The 18165-nt window shown below is 42.9% G+C and overlaps 1 protein-coding gene across 1 annotated transcript in view; it reads right to left on the reverse strand.

The window, feature by feature from the left end:
• Window positions 1-2422: 2422 nt before the first annotated feature.
• The window catches only part of NBAS (NBAS subunit of NRZ tethering complex), a 399905-nt gene continuing 384162 nt past the window's right edge, over window positions 2423-18165 (reverse strand). Inside the window, 2 exon segments of the mRNA XM_017871408.1 lie at window positions 2423-2833; window positions 14943-15071. Coding sequence (XP_017726897.1) covers window positions 2558-2833; window positions 14943-15071 — 405 coding nt within the window. The 3' untranslated portion in view covers window positions 2423-2557.

Here is an 18165-nt window from a genome sequence, read left to right on the forward strand (position 1 = left end):
AGCTTGGTGGTCTGACTCCAGAGGCTCTCACCCTGCACTGGTGCACCCTGGGGGCCACGTCCCAGGAAGCAAAGCTATCGAATCTGAGTGTGAGTGAGGGCCAGGGCAGCCCTTGCTTATTCGGATTTGTTTTCAAACAGAAAGGTTTGGGATAACTGACAGGAACTTTTAACTGTAAGCAAGACAACGTATCACCTTACTCCTTCATCTAACATTTATGGTTAACATTCTAAATACAGCACAAAGAGGAACTCAGCGTTCTGGAGTATTTTTCCAACTGGTGTGATTCTTGAGTGAATTCTTTATTTGTTGTTCCTTCTTTTTCTCTTTTTCTCCCCCCGCAGAAACTGCTCAAACCTTTTAAATTTGGTTTCTAGTAAACGAGGATGTGAGTCAAAGCCATGCGGTTTCCAGGAGGGAATGCCTTCCTTATAAGCATTGGGCTAGGGGACTGGAATGTGGAGCCCCACAAGGGGGACTGGAGCCCCACAATCCTCTGCTGTCCTTTGTACAAATCACTTCAGCCCTCTGGGCCTCAGTCTACTAATCCATAAAGTCAGGGTGTCATACTAAATGACTTCTGAGATCTGTTAATACTGCAATTGGAAGAAAAAGATCTCAGGAGAGATTCGGTTGAAACAGACTGTTTCTCAGAATATTGCTCACTCAATGTTTCCATGTACCTGAAATGATGCAGGCTTGCTGCAAGGTTGGAGAACACCAATTACTGGTAGGCATGCTGCCTGGGAGTGGCTTGACCCGCACCATGGGACACAGGTGATGCCATCAGAGTTCTAGGAGGCTTTTTTGGCTGTGTGAGTCTGTCTGGACAGGCGTTACCTAATTTGGGAGAAATATGGCGTTCTCTTTCCTGTGAAGTATGCTAGAGGCTTGTGCAAGCCATTCCCAAATTCTAGGTGCTACTGAATTGGGAAAGGAATTCAATCTTGGGGTAGACAGTTGGTGGGAGGTCAGGGGAGTGAGCAAATACACAATAAGCCTCCTCCAAAGATGACCAAAACTTTCATCAGAGGACTCTGCAGCTCTGCAGCTACATCTAGAGGAGCAGAAATGAGGTGAAGCCGATGACGATGGTGAGGATAAGCTGTAAGGGGAGGCGATGTTATTCTTAAATAGATGGGGAACCCAATCAGGTGTGTGTAGGGCACCGGTGGGAGTGGGGTGGACAGGGGGAGGTGTGGAGATCAGGCTGTCCAGTACACCATATGTTAAAGACCACCAGGAAGCCCCGTTACATTCAGCCTGCTGGCTTTGACAGAGCAATGCAGAAATTGATCAGAGGTAGCCTTTTCACATGACTTTAACTTGCGCAAATTATTCCCTATAACAATGATGTAATATCTAATCTACCTAAACTTTCTTATTAATACACAGCCACTCTCTCTCCCTCCAAATTATTTCTTTGGGGCAGAGGTAAAAGACCAGCATGGCTTAGTGTAGATGGATGCCTCCAACGGTCCCCTGGTCACCGTGTAGGTGTGGATGGTCTCCCCCAGGCTGTGCCTCGGCTGCCGCTGTGTCTTGGATTGGGTGTGAGTCTCAGGGGCGTGAAGTCTAGAGCCTCCACTATCAAGCACATACCTCTGTGGTGGGGGCAGGTGCCAGCAAGCTATGCCCTGGGACCCTTATCCTCCATCACAGGGAACACCCCTTGTGTGGGGGGTTTTCCTAAGGGTGTTGCTTTTCACACCCTTGCTATGATTGATTGGCTGTATGCAAATCATGATGCCAATCCCACCTGTGATAAGTGTGCATGCTAGCTCTGTTCCCCCACCCACCTCCCTGTGTAGGTTTATGGACATGAAATGTGTCAACCTGAACATGTTGATGCCGATAAATTGTGAAGGCCTCTCATCAGACAGCAATCATGTATTGGTCCTGATCATCTGGCTATGCCCTGAAGGTCATAATTCATATACTGTGACACTAGTGAGCGGGACAGAGAGTTACTATTTCTTCAGCTCCAGCTGTGTATCTGATAGAGCCTCACACACACAACCTCGCATAATACTCATCAACTTTATGAGGCAGATACTACTACCCTTATTTTTATACATCATAGACTGAGGTTCAAAGAGGTGGAAGAATTAGCCTGAGGTCATTTAACTAATCTGAGACTTGAGTCCAGATCCACTCTCCCTCCACCCATGGCACCTGCCCCAAACACCAGGCATTCTGCACACTCACCCCCTTCCTAACGCCACCCTATCCACCACCACATCCAACTTGCTGAACCACAGTTGTGAGGACATTATTAACTGAATTCTATCCAGAAACGGCAGATTGAAAAAAAAAAAAAAAAAAAGGAGGCTGGGAAGGGAAGAGTCTCTTAGTCAATAAGAAAGTATCTTCATCAGTCGGTACAAGACAGAAAAAAAAGTTTAAAAAAGCGGCAGCTTGCTCATCGTTTCCATACAGTTTTATTTGCAATTTGTTGGAACCACGGAGAACAATCGGCAGGTACACATGTTGATTCTGGGAACAGCATTCAACTCCAGATGCTTTTTCCACTAAGGAGCAGAGCCACAGGCGGCCCTCACACCCAGTGCTGTGCCGCGCGGAGGGCTGTGCTGAAGGTTCTCAAGGCCCGGTGAGTACCCCTCACGGCCAGAAGGAGAGACCCGGCTTCGGCTTTATGGCCGGCTTCTCGCAGGTGTCTGCCCAGCTCCTCTGCATCCCAGCGCCCTTGCTGGAGGCCGGCCAAAAGGTGGTCAACGATATGTGGATAGAAGGGCGTGGAGACACACTTCACCAGCAGCTTAGCATCCAGGAGCAGGGAAAGGAGTTCCTGGTCACAACTGGAATCATTCACCTTCAAGAAATAAGACAGGCACAGCGTGAGGGGGTGTCTGCTTTGTCCGCCTCCCCATTGGATCCCTCGATCTCCACTGGGCTGCCTTCATCATCATTCATGCCCTGGCCTGGGTTTAAAAGCATGTGTGGGTCATGAGCACCTCTGAGGTAGGTCACAGATTGGGATGACAGACGGGGCTCCTCTTAATATGAGAAGACACAAGAACCCCACCGCAATCATCGCCACAGCTTCCAGATACTGGGCACCAGAAACTGTATTCAACACCGTACCAGCATTTCTCCACCGGGGCCTTCTGACTCAACCCTGTGACTGGCACTTTTACCTCCCAATTGACAGATAAGGAAACTGAGGTGTAGGAATTTAGCTTAACATCGTAGCCAGTGTTGTAGAGCCAGATTGTAAATTTGGGTCAGTCTTGACATCAAAGTGCGCTCTGAACAACCACATTTACTGTTTCATTTGTACTTTCACCGTGATCCACATTCTTTAACGCTGTATCTTTCTTGAATATAAATACACATGAAAATAGCTTTTTTTAGAACAAGAAAACATTTTTTGTACTCCATTGAGAAAAGAATATGTCTCTCAAGTCCACTGATACAAGTAAGATAACCAACAGTGGGGTTTTAAGCTGTTCTTGCTTGAGCCTCTAGGAAGCTCAGTACTAACATTACTTTTTAAAAAATGGTTTCATTGGTTCTTTCAGTTTGCATATTCTATTTCTCCCTGGTCTTATCTTCTAAATATATGTATTATTTTCAATATTTTTGTAAAGAATCAAGTCCACACTGATCACATTATCAAAATTCGGAGCTTCTCACTTACATTGGGGTATCATAAAACAGATTCTTGACAGGCTTCTCTTAATGTTACTGTGCATTTTTTATAATTTGGATTGCAAGACTCTCAGAAATAATGTCAAAGCCAATTAACTAACGTTTAGACCAACTATATTATGCAATTATACACAACATACTCTTCCTGAATGTTATGTGACAAGGAAGAAAGGCTACTGAAGATGCGAAGGTCAACTGTGTCTACTGACTGCAAGAATTAACGTGAGAGAAGTACTGAGAATAAAAGCCTGCCTGCTATCGGATAGTGTGAATCTTTCCTACTACCCATAGGGGTCATTCAAAACCCAATGTAAATGTCACCTCCAATGCCATCTTCTTGCTGACATTTTCTTTAACTTTCTTGCCAACACTTGGGAGTATGGTCAAGGATTCCTCCTTCTTCCATACTCTCAAGATACCTGAGATTTGCCTCTTCTTGCTGTATGATAAGTAATTTTATTTTATTTTATTTTATTTATTTTTTGAGATGGAGTTTTACTCTTGTTGCCCAGGGTAGAGTACAGTGGTGCAATCTCGACTCACTGCAACCTCTGCCTCCTGGGTTCAAGCAGTTCTCCTGCCTCAGCCTCCCAAGTAACTGGGATTATGGGTGCATGGCACCACGCCTAATTTTTTGTGTTTATTAGAGACGGGGTTTCACCATGTTGGTCAGGCTGGTCTCGAACACATGACCTCAGGTGTCCACCCGCTTCAGCCTCCCAAAGTGCTGGGATTACAGGCGTGAGCCACCATGCCCGGTCTGTATGACAGTAATTTGTATGTCTGTCTCCCTTACCGACTAGGAAATTCTTGAAGGCACAGAAGTTTTATCACTTTTCTATTTCGGCACCCCATTTCATTAACATTTGTTAAATGGTTGAGTGAACCTACATTATTAAACTTTGTCACATTTTTGTAAACTGCACAAGTACACGATAAAGACCCTGTCTCTCAGAGAGACTGATTAGAACTAGACTCCAGAACAGAAGGCCCTCTCGGCAAACCCTCAGTGTCTTTTCTCCGGCCCCTCATTTCATGAACACTTGTACAGCCCACCTTTGACCCAAAACACTTAGGTTGAACTCCATTTACCTTTGTTTTTGTTTTTAGGAGCTAGATGACAGAAAAGGCCACTGGTTCAAAGGCCTCGCTTTTGTGCTGGAAGGGGCACGGAGCTTGGACTTCTCCTTGCTGGGGCTGCCTGTGAGTTCTGAATGCCTTCTTTCCATCCCACTTCTCTTCTCTCCCTGTCTCTTCATGCCTAGCAAACAAGCGTCTCCATGCCACAGGGCTCCTGCCCTCAGCAGCACAGTGCCTGTGTGCCAGAACCCTGAGTCTTCAGACATTCCTTGAAGCCAGTTCTCGCCTCCTCTGACAGAGGCAGGCTCAGTGAGGTCAAGTGTAGTACAGCTGCTCCATGGTGGAGCAGCCTAGAAGCCCAAGTCTCAGATTAGTTGACTTGTTGATTGTTTGTTTCCCTCCAGAACACGAGTTCCTATGGAGCAGAGATCTTGTCTCTTCTGTTCACCCCTGAACCCCAGTGTCCAGAATGGGTGGCCACATGCTAGGAGCTGAGCAAGATTTGTGGAATGAATACCCAAGTGAATGAATCACTCCACAGCGCACATTCTTTTAGTCTATGTGGCTGCCTCCACCCACGTGCATGCACATGCTAATGCGTGCACACACACAGGCCATCTGAGTTACTGTATGTGTTATCTTGGTTCATCCTTCAAAACAAAGAATTCCCCTGCCTAACCCTGCAGGAGAGAACAGAGTGTGTGCCAGGATGCTACAGGCACATGTTTGATAAGATGCACAGATAAAAGGCTCAGAATCCGAACACTGCAGGGCAATACTTTCTTTGTTGCCCTGAATACGTTTTCCAGGCTGGGACACCTTGATTATTCTTTCAGTTTACTCACTAACCCTCCCTCTGGAAGCCTGACAGTCTCCTAGAGAAGGAGTGATGGATTCTTCCAGCCTGAGGAAGAGACAGGGGTTCTATTAACGCCTGCAGCCACTGCTGCTCTCATTCTCTTCGCAGTCTGTGTTTCTATCCAGTGCAACCAAATCCTTCCCGTGTTTCTGGCTGGATATACCCAGCTTTTCAGAAGCTGCTCACATCCTGGCATGGAGGGTAAGGGGTGGGGAAGGGCAGGGTAGGCTGTCTTCTCTCCAAAAGCCTGCTGCTTGCTGTCTTGGCTGAGAATGACCAAGGTTAAAGACACGGCAACGAAACGCCTGCTTCCCCTTGGCCCGGCCCACTCAGAGGTTCCCTTAAGAGATAAAGGTCTGGGTTTGCTGACCTGCATTGAGCTTGGGCAGTGAGCAGGGAAAGACTGGGAGGAATTTGGGGTTTGGCTTCTTATAAAACCGAGTGCTGGAAACACAGGGTGGGTGACTTTTATCTTATTTTCTTTCTCCGACTCTTTGCAGAGTCAGAGAAAGAAAATTTCTCTACCTGGGCCTGGCTCTTTGCAAGAAATATAGAATGGCCAGAGTATACTTCAAAATTGTCAGCTGCAAGGAAAATACTGCATAGGTAATTTTTCTGTGCGTATCTGGGAACAAAATAGAGAATGAAAGAAGGAAGAGAGAGATGGCCTTTGTAATGACCCATTCCAACAAGTACATTTTAAAGAAGAGTCTGAGGTTCAGAGAAGGAACAGGTCATAGACAGCCAAGATGTTCCTTCCCACATCCCAGGCCCCCTAGCAGGGTGCCAAGGCCAGCACAGCTGAGGGCCGGGTGTCCAGTCCCAAAGCACTCTCCAGCACTGTGACATTAGCGCCACACTGCTGACTTGCTAGGTTAATTTGTTAAGCCTCAAGTTGTCTTTGTTTTTTCTTGTTTTTGACTAAAATTCGTCCTAACATACTAAAACTTCAGTACTATCTGCCACAGAAGCTGGTACTCTCTGACCACGCATTATTTATTCTAACCTACTTTTATTTTAAGATAAAATAAAAAAGTGGAAATAGTTGGAGAAAACCATGCCACCTTCTTGCTGACATTTTGTTTAACTCTCTTGGCCAAGCTGATTTCACCTTCCTCCATACTCCCAAGACACCTGAGGTCTGGCTCTTCAGGCTGTATGACAGTAATTTGTATGTCATCCATATTTGGGCCACCACAAGAGAATTATTTCACCCTCCTTTCATCTCCAGTAACTGTCCACGTGCATAGATATTTTTTTTTCCACAATTAATAGTATGATATTTGTATTCTGCTTTTCTCATTATATGCTAAGAATTTTAAGTTGTTTTTCACATAGTTTTCAGTCTTAAAAATTTTAATGGCTGCAAAATAGTTGTCATAAGTTATTTAACTTTTATAAGTATTTCAGCCATTTTAAATTGTTTGATATTACTGAAACACTACCATGAATGTTTTCATGCACATACTTTCTTCTTCATTGAAATGACCTGCATAGGACAAGTTACCAGGTGAGGTATTACTGGCATGTTACAGGCTGAACTGTGTCCCCGCACAAATTCATATGTCGAAGGCCTTACCCCCAGTATCTCACAATGTGACTTTATTTACAGACAGGGACTTTAATGAGGCAATGAAGGTAAAATGAGATCATTAGGATGGACTCTGATATAACTGGTGTCCTTACAAGAAGAGAAAACAGGACACACACATGAAGCGAGGGTCAGTCACCTGAGGACAGTGAGAAGGCAGCCGTGACACACCAAGGAGAGAGGCCTGGGAAGAAACCAACCTTACACCTTGACATCAGACTTCTGGTCTCCAAAACTGTAGGAAAATAAATTTCTCTTGTTTAAGTCACTTAGTCTGTGGTACTTTGTTAGGTAAATTCATTCATCAGGCAAATTAATACATCAGGCAAAGTATCTGAAACGTTTTTCTGGTTCTAAATATGAATATAAGCACAACCACATAGTGATGTCAACTGTGCCAGCTTACAGCAGTGACATCAGTGTGGGAATGCATCAGCGTCACATCATGAACTTCTCAGCTTTAGGTGTTAACATTTAGAAAAGAAAAAATCATTTGCTAATATAGGAGATATGTAATGGTACCTCAAGGTTGCTTTCATTTGAATTTGTTTATTTGCAAGAATGGCTTTTTCCATAAATTTCCTATCATTTTTATTTTTTGTTGTGGGAAGAATCAATCATTCACTCATTTACGAGAGTTATAACAGCTTTCCACTCTTTCACATGTGAAGGATTCTCTGTATAACTGAAATCTTAACCCTGGTTTTCGTTATCATGAACATTCTAACCTATTGTTTACAATTCTGTTTCAGTTGTTTTTTGTAGTATAGAAGTTTTACACTTTTATATTGTCAGGATCTACTCCTTTATTCTATTGCTTTAAAACTCAGAAGTTACAATTCCTCAAAGGAACTGATATGTTCTTTTTATATTTTCTGACTTTCAACAATATTTGACTTTTAAATTGATCAGAAATTGACTTTGGCATATGGTCTGTGGAAAAATCACACAGCCCGGCCAGTGGGTTGACTGGTGCTTACAGGGCATGAGGAAGAAAACATATTCTGTCATTTTTGGATGCGGTTTGGATGTGAGAAATAAATATGAGACAAGTCCAGAGGATTGGTTGACTTAATTCCGCTGATCAAATAACTCTGAATTACAGCGAGAGAGAGTCTGGTGCTATGAAAAGAAGACAGGCTTTTGGGTTAGAGACAAATTTCCAGTCCTGGTTCTGTCACTAAACAACTGAGTGACCTTGCTAAGGACGATCTCTCTGAGCTGCAGTTTCCACATCAGAAATACAGACTGTCTGTAAGGGTTGAGAATAATAGAAGCTTTTAAGTGCCCAGCACAATGCCAAGTGCAGAGTCCAGGTTCAGTAAACAGCTGATGTTAATATAGCCAAACAAATCATGAAAAAAGGATTTTCTAGAAAGGGAAGGGCTTATATATATCAGAAGATGAGTAAAATGCTTGCTATCTCAGTCAGAGATTATTTTTGTGTGTCAGCAATTAATTTTTCAGAATAAATGATACTTTACAGATCTTGGGAAAGAAATCTGTTACAGCACAAAGCACTGATGTCTTCCAAGCCATTAAAATGTTATCTGCTTAATTCCTCTTTCAACAATAGGTAATGAACCTTCTCTGATTTAAAATCTTTGATTTTATGGATCTATATCAAGCTAAGAGTAAATACAATAATGAGGAAAGCTGAAATTCCAGAAGCAAAATGTATGCAGGCCCTCGTTTCATTTACTTTAAAGAAGATTATTTAATATTATTTCACTGTTTACTTTAGGGAACCATGTTTGCCTTGTTCTCATATATACTATTACTAATAAAAGTTATCGAAAATATCAACCACAAGGGTAGACAAATAAAAGGACAACATAAGTATATACTTGGGAAAAATGCCTACAGATAATTTTTGTGTTCTGTATTTACTTGAATATGATGTGCAGTTTCCATTTTCTCAGCATACCGTCAGTTTCACTCCCGGCGTGGCACTCAATGGAATACTGCTTCTGAAACCAAAACTACGACAAATCACCTGCTCACAATCTAACAACGAGATGGAGAAAATCTTTGAAAATCCAAGCTTGATCACCTCTGTGACCAAACTCAAACGATGGATTTGAGGGCCCTGATCTGGTTAGTTCCACACGTTGCACCTACCTCCTTGCTACCTTGGTTAATTCCTTGTGTTATTATTTCACATGTCAATCTCTCCATGAGATAATTCATTTAAGCACAGGGATAACAATATTTTATCTCATCTTTACAAACATCTTACCTATTCCTCACTTTATACGCAGTGCCAGGCTGTGCACAATGGGTGCTTGATATGTTTGTTCATACCAAGTAAATTAACCAACCACTAGTGCTGTTTAGGAATCTCAGGCTGACCTAGAGGGTGAGCTGTCTATCGCTGGACGCATCCAGCTGAGACCTCTGGGAGATGCTGCTGCAGAGCTTCCTTTATCAAGGAGACCCAGCACAGGCTAAGGATGACTGATAGGAGGTGCAGGTCAGATCTCTGTATGTTCAGGTTAAAATAATAGGAATAAGTAGACATACCCACAATTTTGAGAAAAGAGCCTGGTACTCAAACAGCCCAAAGCAGAGTGATTGTCAAAGAGGCCAGTTTACCACCAACTGGTGTCTGGAAGAGCAAAGGCTAGTTCTTGCTCGATTCCTTGAATCGTTTGGCTCACTTCAGCTTAACTTGGTGTGGATACACTTAGAAGAAAACCAACTGACATTAGTGTTAATTTCAGTTAATCTTCAGTTAATACCGAAGACGGACTCTGCAGACATCAAGCGAGGTTGTTAGGACCCCAACCCAATGTGCCTGCTATCATGCCATGCTGAGGCAAGAGGGAGAGTGTGTAAACCCGGGCTGGGCAAGGAGAAGGCAATATTGAGGGAGCACTCCAGGGTGGAAGAGATTCTTGCCAGGGAGGTCCTGGCTGGAAACCTGGATAGAGTTAAAGGGGAACAAAGACAGAAAGGTTTCCTGGTTTTGTATAAATATGTCGATTCACATATGCTTTTCCGAACATCTTTATGGTTCTCCCCCCAGCCTGGACACTGGCCACTGTAAAAAATGCTAGAAGCTTCTGGTGCCTTCATGGCTAGGTTACAGGGGATAGGAATCACATTTATCAAATATGTGAAGGGCTGTCACTGGAAGAAGGACCTTAGTAACCTGAGAAAATCCCCAGGGCAGGACTAAGGTCAATGTGATCAAGATAAAGGGGTGCAGGTTTCTTTTAGGAGGTGCTGTCATGTCATAATCTCACCCAAAATGGCACATAGCCCCCTGCAGTGTTCAGCTGGAGCCAGGGAGAGTGAGTGCGCTTAAAAAGGAAGCATAGCTAGGCAGGTTGTTGGGCTAGGTCTGCTCTAGTCTTTTGCAGAGCTAATATTATATGCCTCAAGGTGCTTTCAACAACTTCATTCCTCTGTAGAAATAACCCTTTTCCAGTGTAATAAAGCCTTCCTACTTACGTTAAAAGCAGAAGCATGGTAGAGTATAGACTTTGAATGTTAGGTCTGGGGTTTACATTTCAGCTTTGGCTGCTTACTAGCTCTGTGACCCCTGAGCCTCAGTGTTTTCATCTGTGAAACCAAAATAATAATATCTTCTCATACGATCATTAGGATAAAGAGACAATGTGCCTATTATAGCACTTGGCAAAGAGGTGGGATTTGAAAGATGGTAATTATTGGCATCAAGGAGAAGCCCTTAATTAGGTGCTAGAGGTCCTAAACACTTTTATAACCCCATGCATTACTATTTTAATAGACAGCAGAGTCCAGGACAATCCCTGGGATAAGGGGTCGCATAGAGGCATTGAGCAATACCAAAGAGGAGGAAGCAATGAAGAGCAGGAGCTGTTATAAATCGGGAATTACAAAACGGGAATTTTCAGTATACAAAACCCTTATAAATACATATCTGCATATTTTAATGAAATAAGTCAAGACGCTGCCATCCAAAGAGAAAATATTCCAGAGATGCAAGTCAAACACATCAGCAGCACTGCCCTTCTTAGAGAGAATAAGGTTTTGAAAGTGAGCTCTCAATCTCACTGGGAGTGATGGAGGAGGTAATACAGAAGTCTACACCATGCAAGGTTTTAATTGTTCATCATCAATACAATGCCAAGGAAGGACTTCCCATTTCTGGCCCAAGAAAGAGGCTGTTGGCCATTTATAAAAGGTTACATGCACCACAGGTCTGCAATTTCGGAAAAGCTTAGAGAAAGAAATGAGTACTACTACTAGAGGAAAAGTCAGTACAGTCTCTGGCATCAGCACTTAAGCATCATCCTTTTAACTGTAAACACCTATAAAGCTGTCAGTATCTTATAATGAATAGCAAAATAATACATGCTATCAGCAAACAAGTGGGGGTGTTTTTCCACTTGGATCTGCACACCCTGCAGGAGAGATTGCTATCAGCGGAGTGCCTCTGCCAGATGTTTTTTTTTTTTGTTTTTTTTTTAAGGCGGAGTCTCGCTCTGTCGCCCGGACTGGAGTGCAGTGGCCAGATCTCAGCTCACTGCAAGCTCCGCCTCCCGGGTTTACGCCATTCTCCTGCCTCAGCCTCCCGAGTAGCTGGGACTACAGGCGCCCGCCACTTCGCCCGGCTAGTTTTGTATTTTAGTAGAGACGGGGTTTCACCGTGTTAGCCAGGATGGTCTCGATCTCCTGACCTCGTGATCCGCCCGTCTCGGCCTCCCAAAGTGCTGGGATTACAGGCTTGAGCCACCGCGCCCCGGCCCAGATGTTTTTCTTTTAATGTCAATAGGAACTACTGTCAACAACAAATAAGGGGAAAACTAAAGTTATTGATGAACTCAAGCACCCTGCTAATGGACATGGTGAATAGCAAAATAAAAGCAACAACAAAAAAAAGCCAAAGTTTTCTATTTTTCATTGCAATACCAAGGATGACTTAAAAACAGCTAGACATGAGTCCTGCCAAAATGCCCATTGAAACTCTTCCCTTAGAAAAGTGTAACATAACCCTTCAATGGTGTTGGAACAATGATGAATTATAGTGATTTCATATTTTATCTATGTAGCATTTTAAAATGATACAATTATAGAGAACAGATTTGCAGTTGCCAGGGGTTGTTCAGGAGGTGGGGAGGAAGAAGGTGGACAGTAAGAGAGATCCTCGTGTCTCGTACCTTGACTGCAGTTAGTGGTCATACGAAGTTACAGGTGACAATGTCACCTGGAAACACACACACACACACACACACACACACACACACACACACACACTCGGGAGTGTCTGCAAAACTCAGAAAATCTATACAGTGTCGACAGATTGAATCAATGTCAGCAACCGGGTCATAATACTACAGGTGAGAGTATCCCTTCCAAAAAGCTGGAGATCAGAAGTGTCCGTTTTTCCAGATTTTGGAATATTTGCTTTATACTTACTTGTTGAGTATTCCTAATCTGAAAATCTGAAGTCTGGAATCTGAAATGTTTTAATGAGCATTTCCTTTGAACGTCATGTTGGTGTTCAAAAGTGTTGAATTTGGGGCCATTTTGGATTTCTGGATGAGAGGTGTTCAACCTGTATACTCTAGTTATGAAAGATAACTAGTTTCCCATTGGGGGAAACTGGGTGAAGAATGCCAGAGGCCTTGCTATATTATTTCTTACAACTGAGCATGAATTTAAAATTATCTCAAAAAGTTAAAAAATGTTTTTTAAATGGAAACTCTGTAAAACCTTAGCTCTCTGGGGACTGCAAAAGGTCCAAACACACTTAGCATTTTGTGGGACACATTTTTAGGGCACAGATGGGCTAGCCTAATGTGAGCATTCAACTTAGTACAGAGAAGTTACGGTTCAGTCTCATTACTGAATTTCTAAAAGGAAGGATCTGAATGGTAGGCAAGTGACTCATCTTAGCAATTTATACCTGTGGCTTTGATTCCTGGATCTGAAAGGCACAGACGTTTCGTATGCTATCATCACAACCACAGGCAAACTACTCACAGTCTGCAGAGCAGTTTCAAAACCACAGGCTTAGCACCATGCAGCACATCTAATGTGCAGATCAAAGTGTTACGGAAGTAAATCAGTGCCATATTAAAGGGACTGGGGCACTGCAGTGTTACCATTTAGTTTCTTATTTTGATAGTTACTGTGTAGGTATGTGGGAGGAAGTGCTGTTGTGTGGGTAGTAAGATTAGGTAGCAGTTAGGGGCCGCCTGTGCTAGTTGCAGTTCTGACAGAAGCATTTGAGATAAAGAATCTTTAAAATGAAAACCAATACACTCTGCCCATGGAATCCGGGACTACATCAAGAGAGCTCCATGTACGATGAATATGGAATGGCAATGTATAATACATCACTGTTTTATTCTCAAAGAGGCCCATGGCAAATTTTTGTGAGAATGCCTAACACAGTGTATGAGGGTGGGGAGGGAAAAAAATGCACTGAGAATATGCAGAAGTTTTTTCTCTTCTTCCCAATTTCTTGAATTTATAAGAAAAAACTGGCTAAGAAAAAAACCTCATTATAATTCTGTTTCATATAAATTCTCAAAGTTATACAACTTTCATTTTAGCATAGATAGGTGGGAGGGCTACCGAAAGACAAGTCCTCTTGATTCCCTGCTTCAGTCAAGGTCCCAAAGAGGCCTCTGTTTTGATTAATTATTGGTGATAAGGTAGGGTATTCACAAAACCCTTGTGGGAGCTTTTACATTATTTTAAAAACACATCTAAATGAATAAAGGCATTTGATTTTCTCATTGTATTCATAATGATTATTTCCAACTACAATTATATTCTGCTTTCTGTAACTATTTACATAATTTTCTGTATCCTTTGTCATTAAGAAAACTTTGTATCAGTGATGTCTTTTCATCAACCTCTTCACTGTCTTGAGTAGCAAGCATGTATCTCTGCTCTAGATTCGCCTTCCTTCTCTGGTCCCTAGAAGATATCCTGACACATTTTTGTTTGCCACATTTTGTTACATACATACATATGTATATATACAATGTAAAATGACATATGTGTGAACATATGTGTATGTGTATAGTGTAGATACTCAGACACACACACACTTCAAATGAAAGAATGATCTCCACACAAAAGGGCTTCAGTAAGGATCATACAGTATGAGTTCATTAAAACACAACCCTAAGCTATCTAATCCTAAAGTGAAAAATTTTAAATGAGAAGAGAAAGTTTCTTTCTAATCATAATAACAAGGCAACAGGCCTTGAGGGAGAAATCTCAACCTGACGCCAGTACATTAGGCTTCAAGACAAGAAGGTTGCCAGAGGAAATCAGAGTTTGAGATTTCAGATGGTGCCAGTATCCACTACTTAAAACCACTGTCTTACCTTTAATTAGTGGATAACCTAACACACACATCCACAGATGGAAAACCTGTACAATGATGGGAGTTCCCTAGACCCAAATTTCAAGTAGCTAGAGGACTGCTAGTTCATGGCTGCTTTGATCTTCTTAAGGAGACTAACATCCTGCTTCTCTAGAAAACTGTCTTATTTGGATTTGTATTCTGGACACCAAAACACTGAATCTGGTTCATGGGAAGAGCTTAGTAAATGTTTGTAAAATAATCATACACTGCTGGGACAAAACTGGAACAGCTATTGTGGTCAGAGAAGACTGTAGATATAGTAGTCTTCAATTAACCATGGTGTTATTTATGGGAATGAAAGTGCTAATTCATTCCTTTGAAACATTAAAAAAAAGAAAAAAGAAAGTAAATTCAACTGGGCATACCGTAGTGACTGCCGTGATTTGCTCCAGTGCCATCTCGCACAGATGCTCATCTCGGCTCTCGAGGAGAAGTTTCAGAGATGGAAGCAGGAGGGACTGGTTGAGCAGCAGCAGACAAAGCTCCTTCACAGCCTGAAAGCACAGAGCAGGGGTGAGCTCCAGGACGCACTTCTCACCAGCGCGGTTCTGGCTGGATCATTCCACCCCTTTTTCTATGGTAGCGTGTGTGTGTGTGTGTTTAAAGCCACACATGGGACCACACGGAATATACTGAATATGGGAGTTGGCACCCACTTGACTTGGTTCACAGTAAACTGTGTACCGATTTCCAAGCTATCAGATATTCATCTACGATACTGCTTTTTAATGGCTTTGTAATACTCCTTGTACAGATACAGTGGTATAATTTATTTTCCTAAACTCTCACAGCCCTAGTTTCCTCATAAGTAAAATGTATGTATTTATAGCTCCTTTGCAGGTTTTGTGTTGTGTGTGTGTGTGTGTGTGTGTGTGTGTGTGTGTGTGACAGAGAGAGAGAGTTTGTGTTGATGAATACAGCATACAATGCTCAGCATATAGTGGAGGCTTAATAATAATAAAAAGAATTATCAATTGTTAATCTTGTTAACAACCTCTAGTTGTCATTCACTGAAACAAAGGAAATCTGCAAATAAAATATTTTAAAATGTGTCTATCATTTTAACGTCAAAATTAATTGACTCCTTAATATATTTAAGACAGTCTATCTTCATGAAAACTGTGTTGCAGAAAAATGAAAATGTGTTTGGATCTCCACAGGCATATCTGAATTTTATTCTCAGCCCTTTATTTTACTAACTGAACCTGTGGTCACACAGCAGGCTTTCATATAAGATAGCAAATGATAATCCTTTACAACAAAAGCATAAAACAATAAGAATAAGATTTGCAAACTGTTTTGCCCTGATGAGCTGTGTTGCCATTTGGGTCCTGACTTTAGCTGTAACACAAAGAAGAGAACACTTTGGACCAAAAACCAGACAATGAGTGACTCCACTACACTAAAGCAAGGGTTGCTCTAAAGAACTGACAATCATTGGCATTCACGGGATTGATTTTTCTCTTGTGCCATTCAGACAGCAGATCAGAGAAGAAAAACTCAAATTTACTCTATTTTCAAAGTTGCTTTACATTATTATAGAGCATCGATAAAATAAGAATGGCACAAGTAAGCTCCCATTTAAAGCTCAGGATCAAGTTCTCTTTGGAATTCTGCTCATTTTAGTTTTCGCTTTCACCCAGCACGTCTCTTCTTGACATCGGCAAGGCCCTCACATTTCAGAGTAGAAGGCTGTGCTACACAAACCTGTGTGGCAATGATCAATACCAGCAGGGTGGCAGTTTGTAAAACACATTCTTCACACATTGGGAATTCTAATGCAAAAAAGTATGGTGTGTGCCTTCAAGAACATGTGACACAGAGCAGTCTCACCAAGCATCTGGGGCAAAGAAACAGGCAGACTTTTCATCCGGGATGCCGAAACCTGCAGAAGAGTATCTGGGAGCATGAAACAAGCTCCTGAGCATGGCACTCCAGCCTGGCTGGCCGCATCCTGGGGCCGCCTCCTCCTCCTCTCGGTCATGGCAGCACTCCCCACCCGTGCATGCCACACCAAGTGCTGTGCGGGGCCCCTTCTGACACAACCCACATATTCTGTATCTGCACTGTTCAATACCGTAGCCACCAGGCAAAAGCTACATTTGAGGGGGGCTAGTGCAACCGAGGAACTGCATTTTAAATTTTACTTAAAGGTTTTGATAAGCCACATGGGGGCAGTGGCTACCATATTAGGCAGGGTGGCTGCTGGGCGCTGGACTCTCTCACACCTCCAGGTGTTTACACATAGTGTAACCCCTTTGCTTTTTTCTCTGTCTGATTAACCATCTACTTGCTCTTTAAGTCTCAGTTTTAAAATGCACAGAAAAACTGTACTTCCTCTGCAAAAGCACCCTTGAATGTCCCAGGTTAGCACTCAATGTGCTAAATGTACTGTCTAAATATTTCCCACCTTATCTTTTATCTTGTATTATGACAGTCATTCATTGGTCGACCTGCCTTGCTTGCAGGCAAGAATATTGTTCCTTCTCTGTATTCTAAACTTGCTTGGCACATGCCATACCTAAAACTTCTTGTATATAATTCCCTCTCTGAACAAACATTTGCTCACTCAATAAGTTATCAGTGATGAGTAAACAAGTATTTCTCAATGACTTACGATATTTAGACATAGCATAAAATTTGGCTGACCTTGGCTTTCAGGACAAATTTTATGGAATAACCTGTGTGCCCCTCTGAGCAAGCATAAAGGATAGATGGCACATAGCGAGGCAAGGACATCCAAGAATGGAGGAACCCACTTTAGGTGAGCCACTGACTACTTTTCATCTCTTAGCTACCAGTTATTGGCCAAATACTTACTCTACCTTTAAGTGCTAAATCCTCTACTATGTTTGTTCGCTATTTTCCCCATGTTGCAAAAGAACGTTTATTAAGAGATTTACAAAGGGATTTGGGGAATTGCAAGAAAGGTCAAAGCAGCAGAGAAAAACCACAAAATACCGCATTTGACAGGCCTTTGCAGTTCAAACCTGTCAGACCATGAGGACAGAGAACAAGAGAGTCCTTGGATGGAGAGGATTAGGTGGGCCCAGGCTTAGAGCCAGGCCACAAACCCGGGTGTTTGTTCTCCCTGTGGACTATGGTTTACGAAGATGCGCTGGGGCACTGTTCCCATGGCCTGACAGTCATGAGAGAAGCAGGACCAATTCGCCAATATACCTTCTGTCCTTACACAACTCTCCCACTGTCCCTGGAGTATCTAGCATTGAAAGGTGCTGCAGGGCCTACAGCAGGAACTAGGGGCACAAGGTGTGCAGGGATTGGTGATGCAGAGACCGAGGGGCTTATCACAAGCCCCGGGCATTGCACGGGGGCTGCAACGCAGCTTGTGGTCCTTGCCCTCCAGCAGGCCTAGAATGGGCTGAGCTCCCACTGCTGTTGCCTGGACATCCAGAAGCCCCTGGCACTGCTGGTTTTGCAGCCCCAGGTTGATCACGATCTTGGCCAGCTGGGCCTCCACGCTGGCCACCAGGCACTGTACCTGGGCTTTGGTTTTGCGTTCTCCAGAGCCTCTCAGGTTGTGCTGGGCCTGCTGCTCAACCTCCAGGGCACTAACCGTGCCTCTTG

Source organism: Rhinopithecus bieti, unplaced genomic scaffold, assembly GCF_001698545.2.
Source record: "Rhinopithecus bieti isolate Rb0 unplaced genomic scaffold, ASM169854v2 scaffold_4781, whole genome shotgun sequence".
Taxonomy (NCBI): domain Eukaryota; kingdom Metazoa; phylum Chordata; class Mammalia; order Primates; family Cercopithecidae; genus Rhinopithecus; species Rhinopithecus bieti.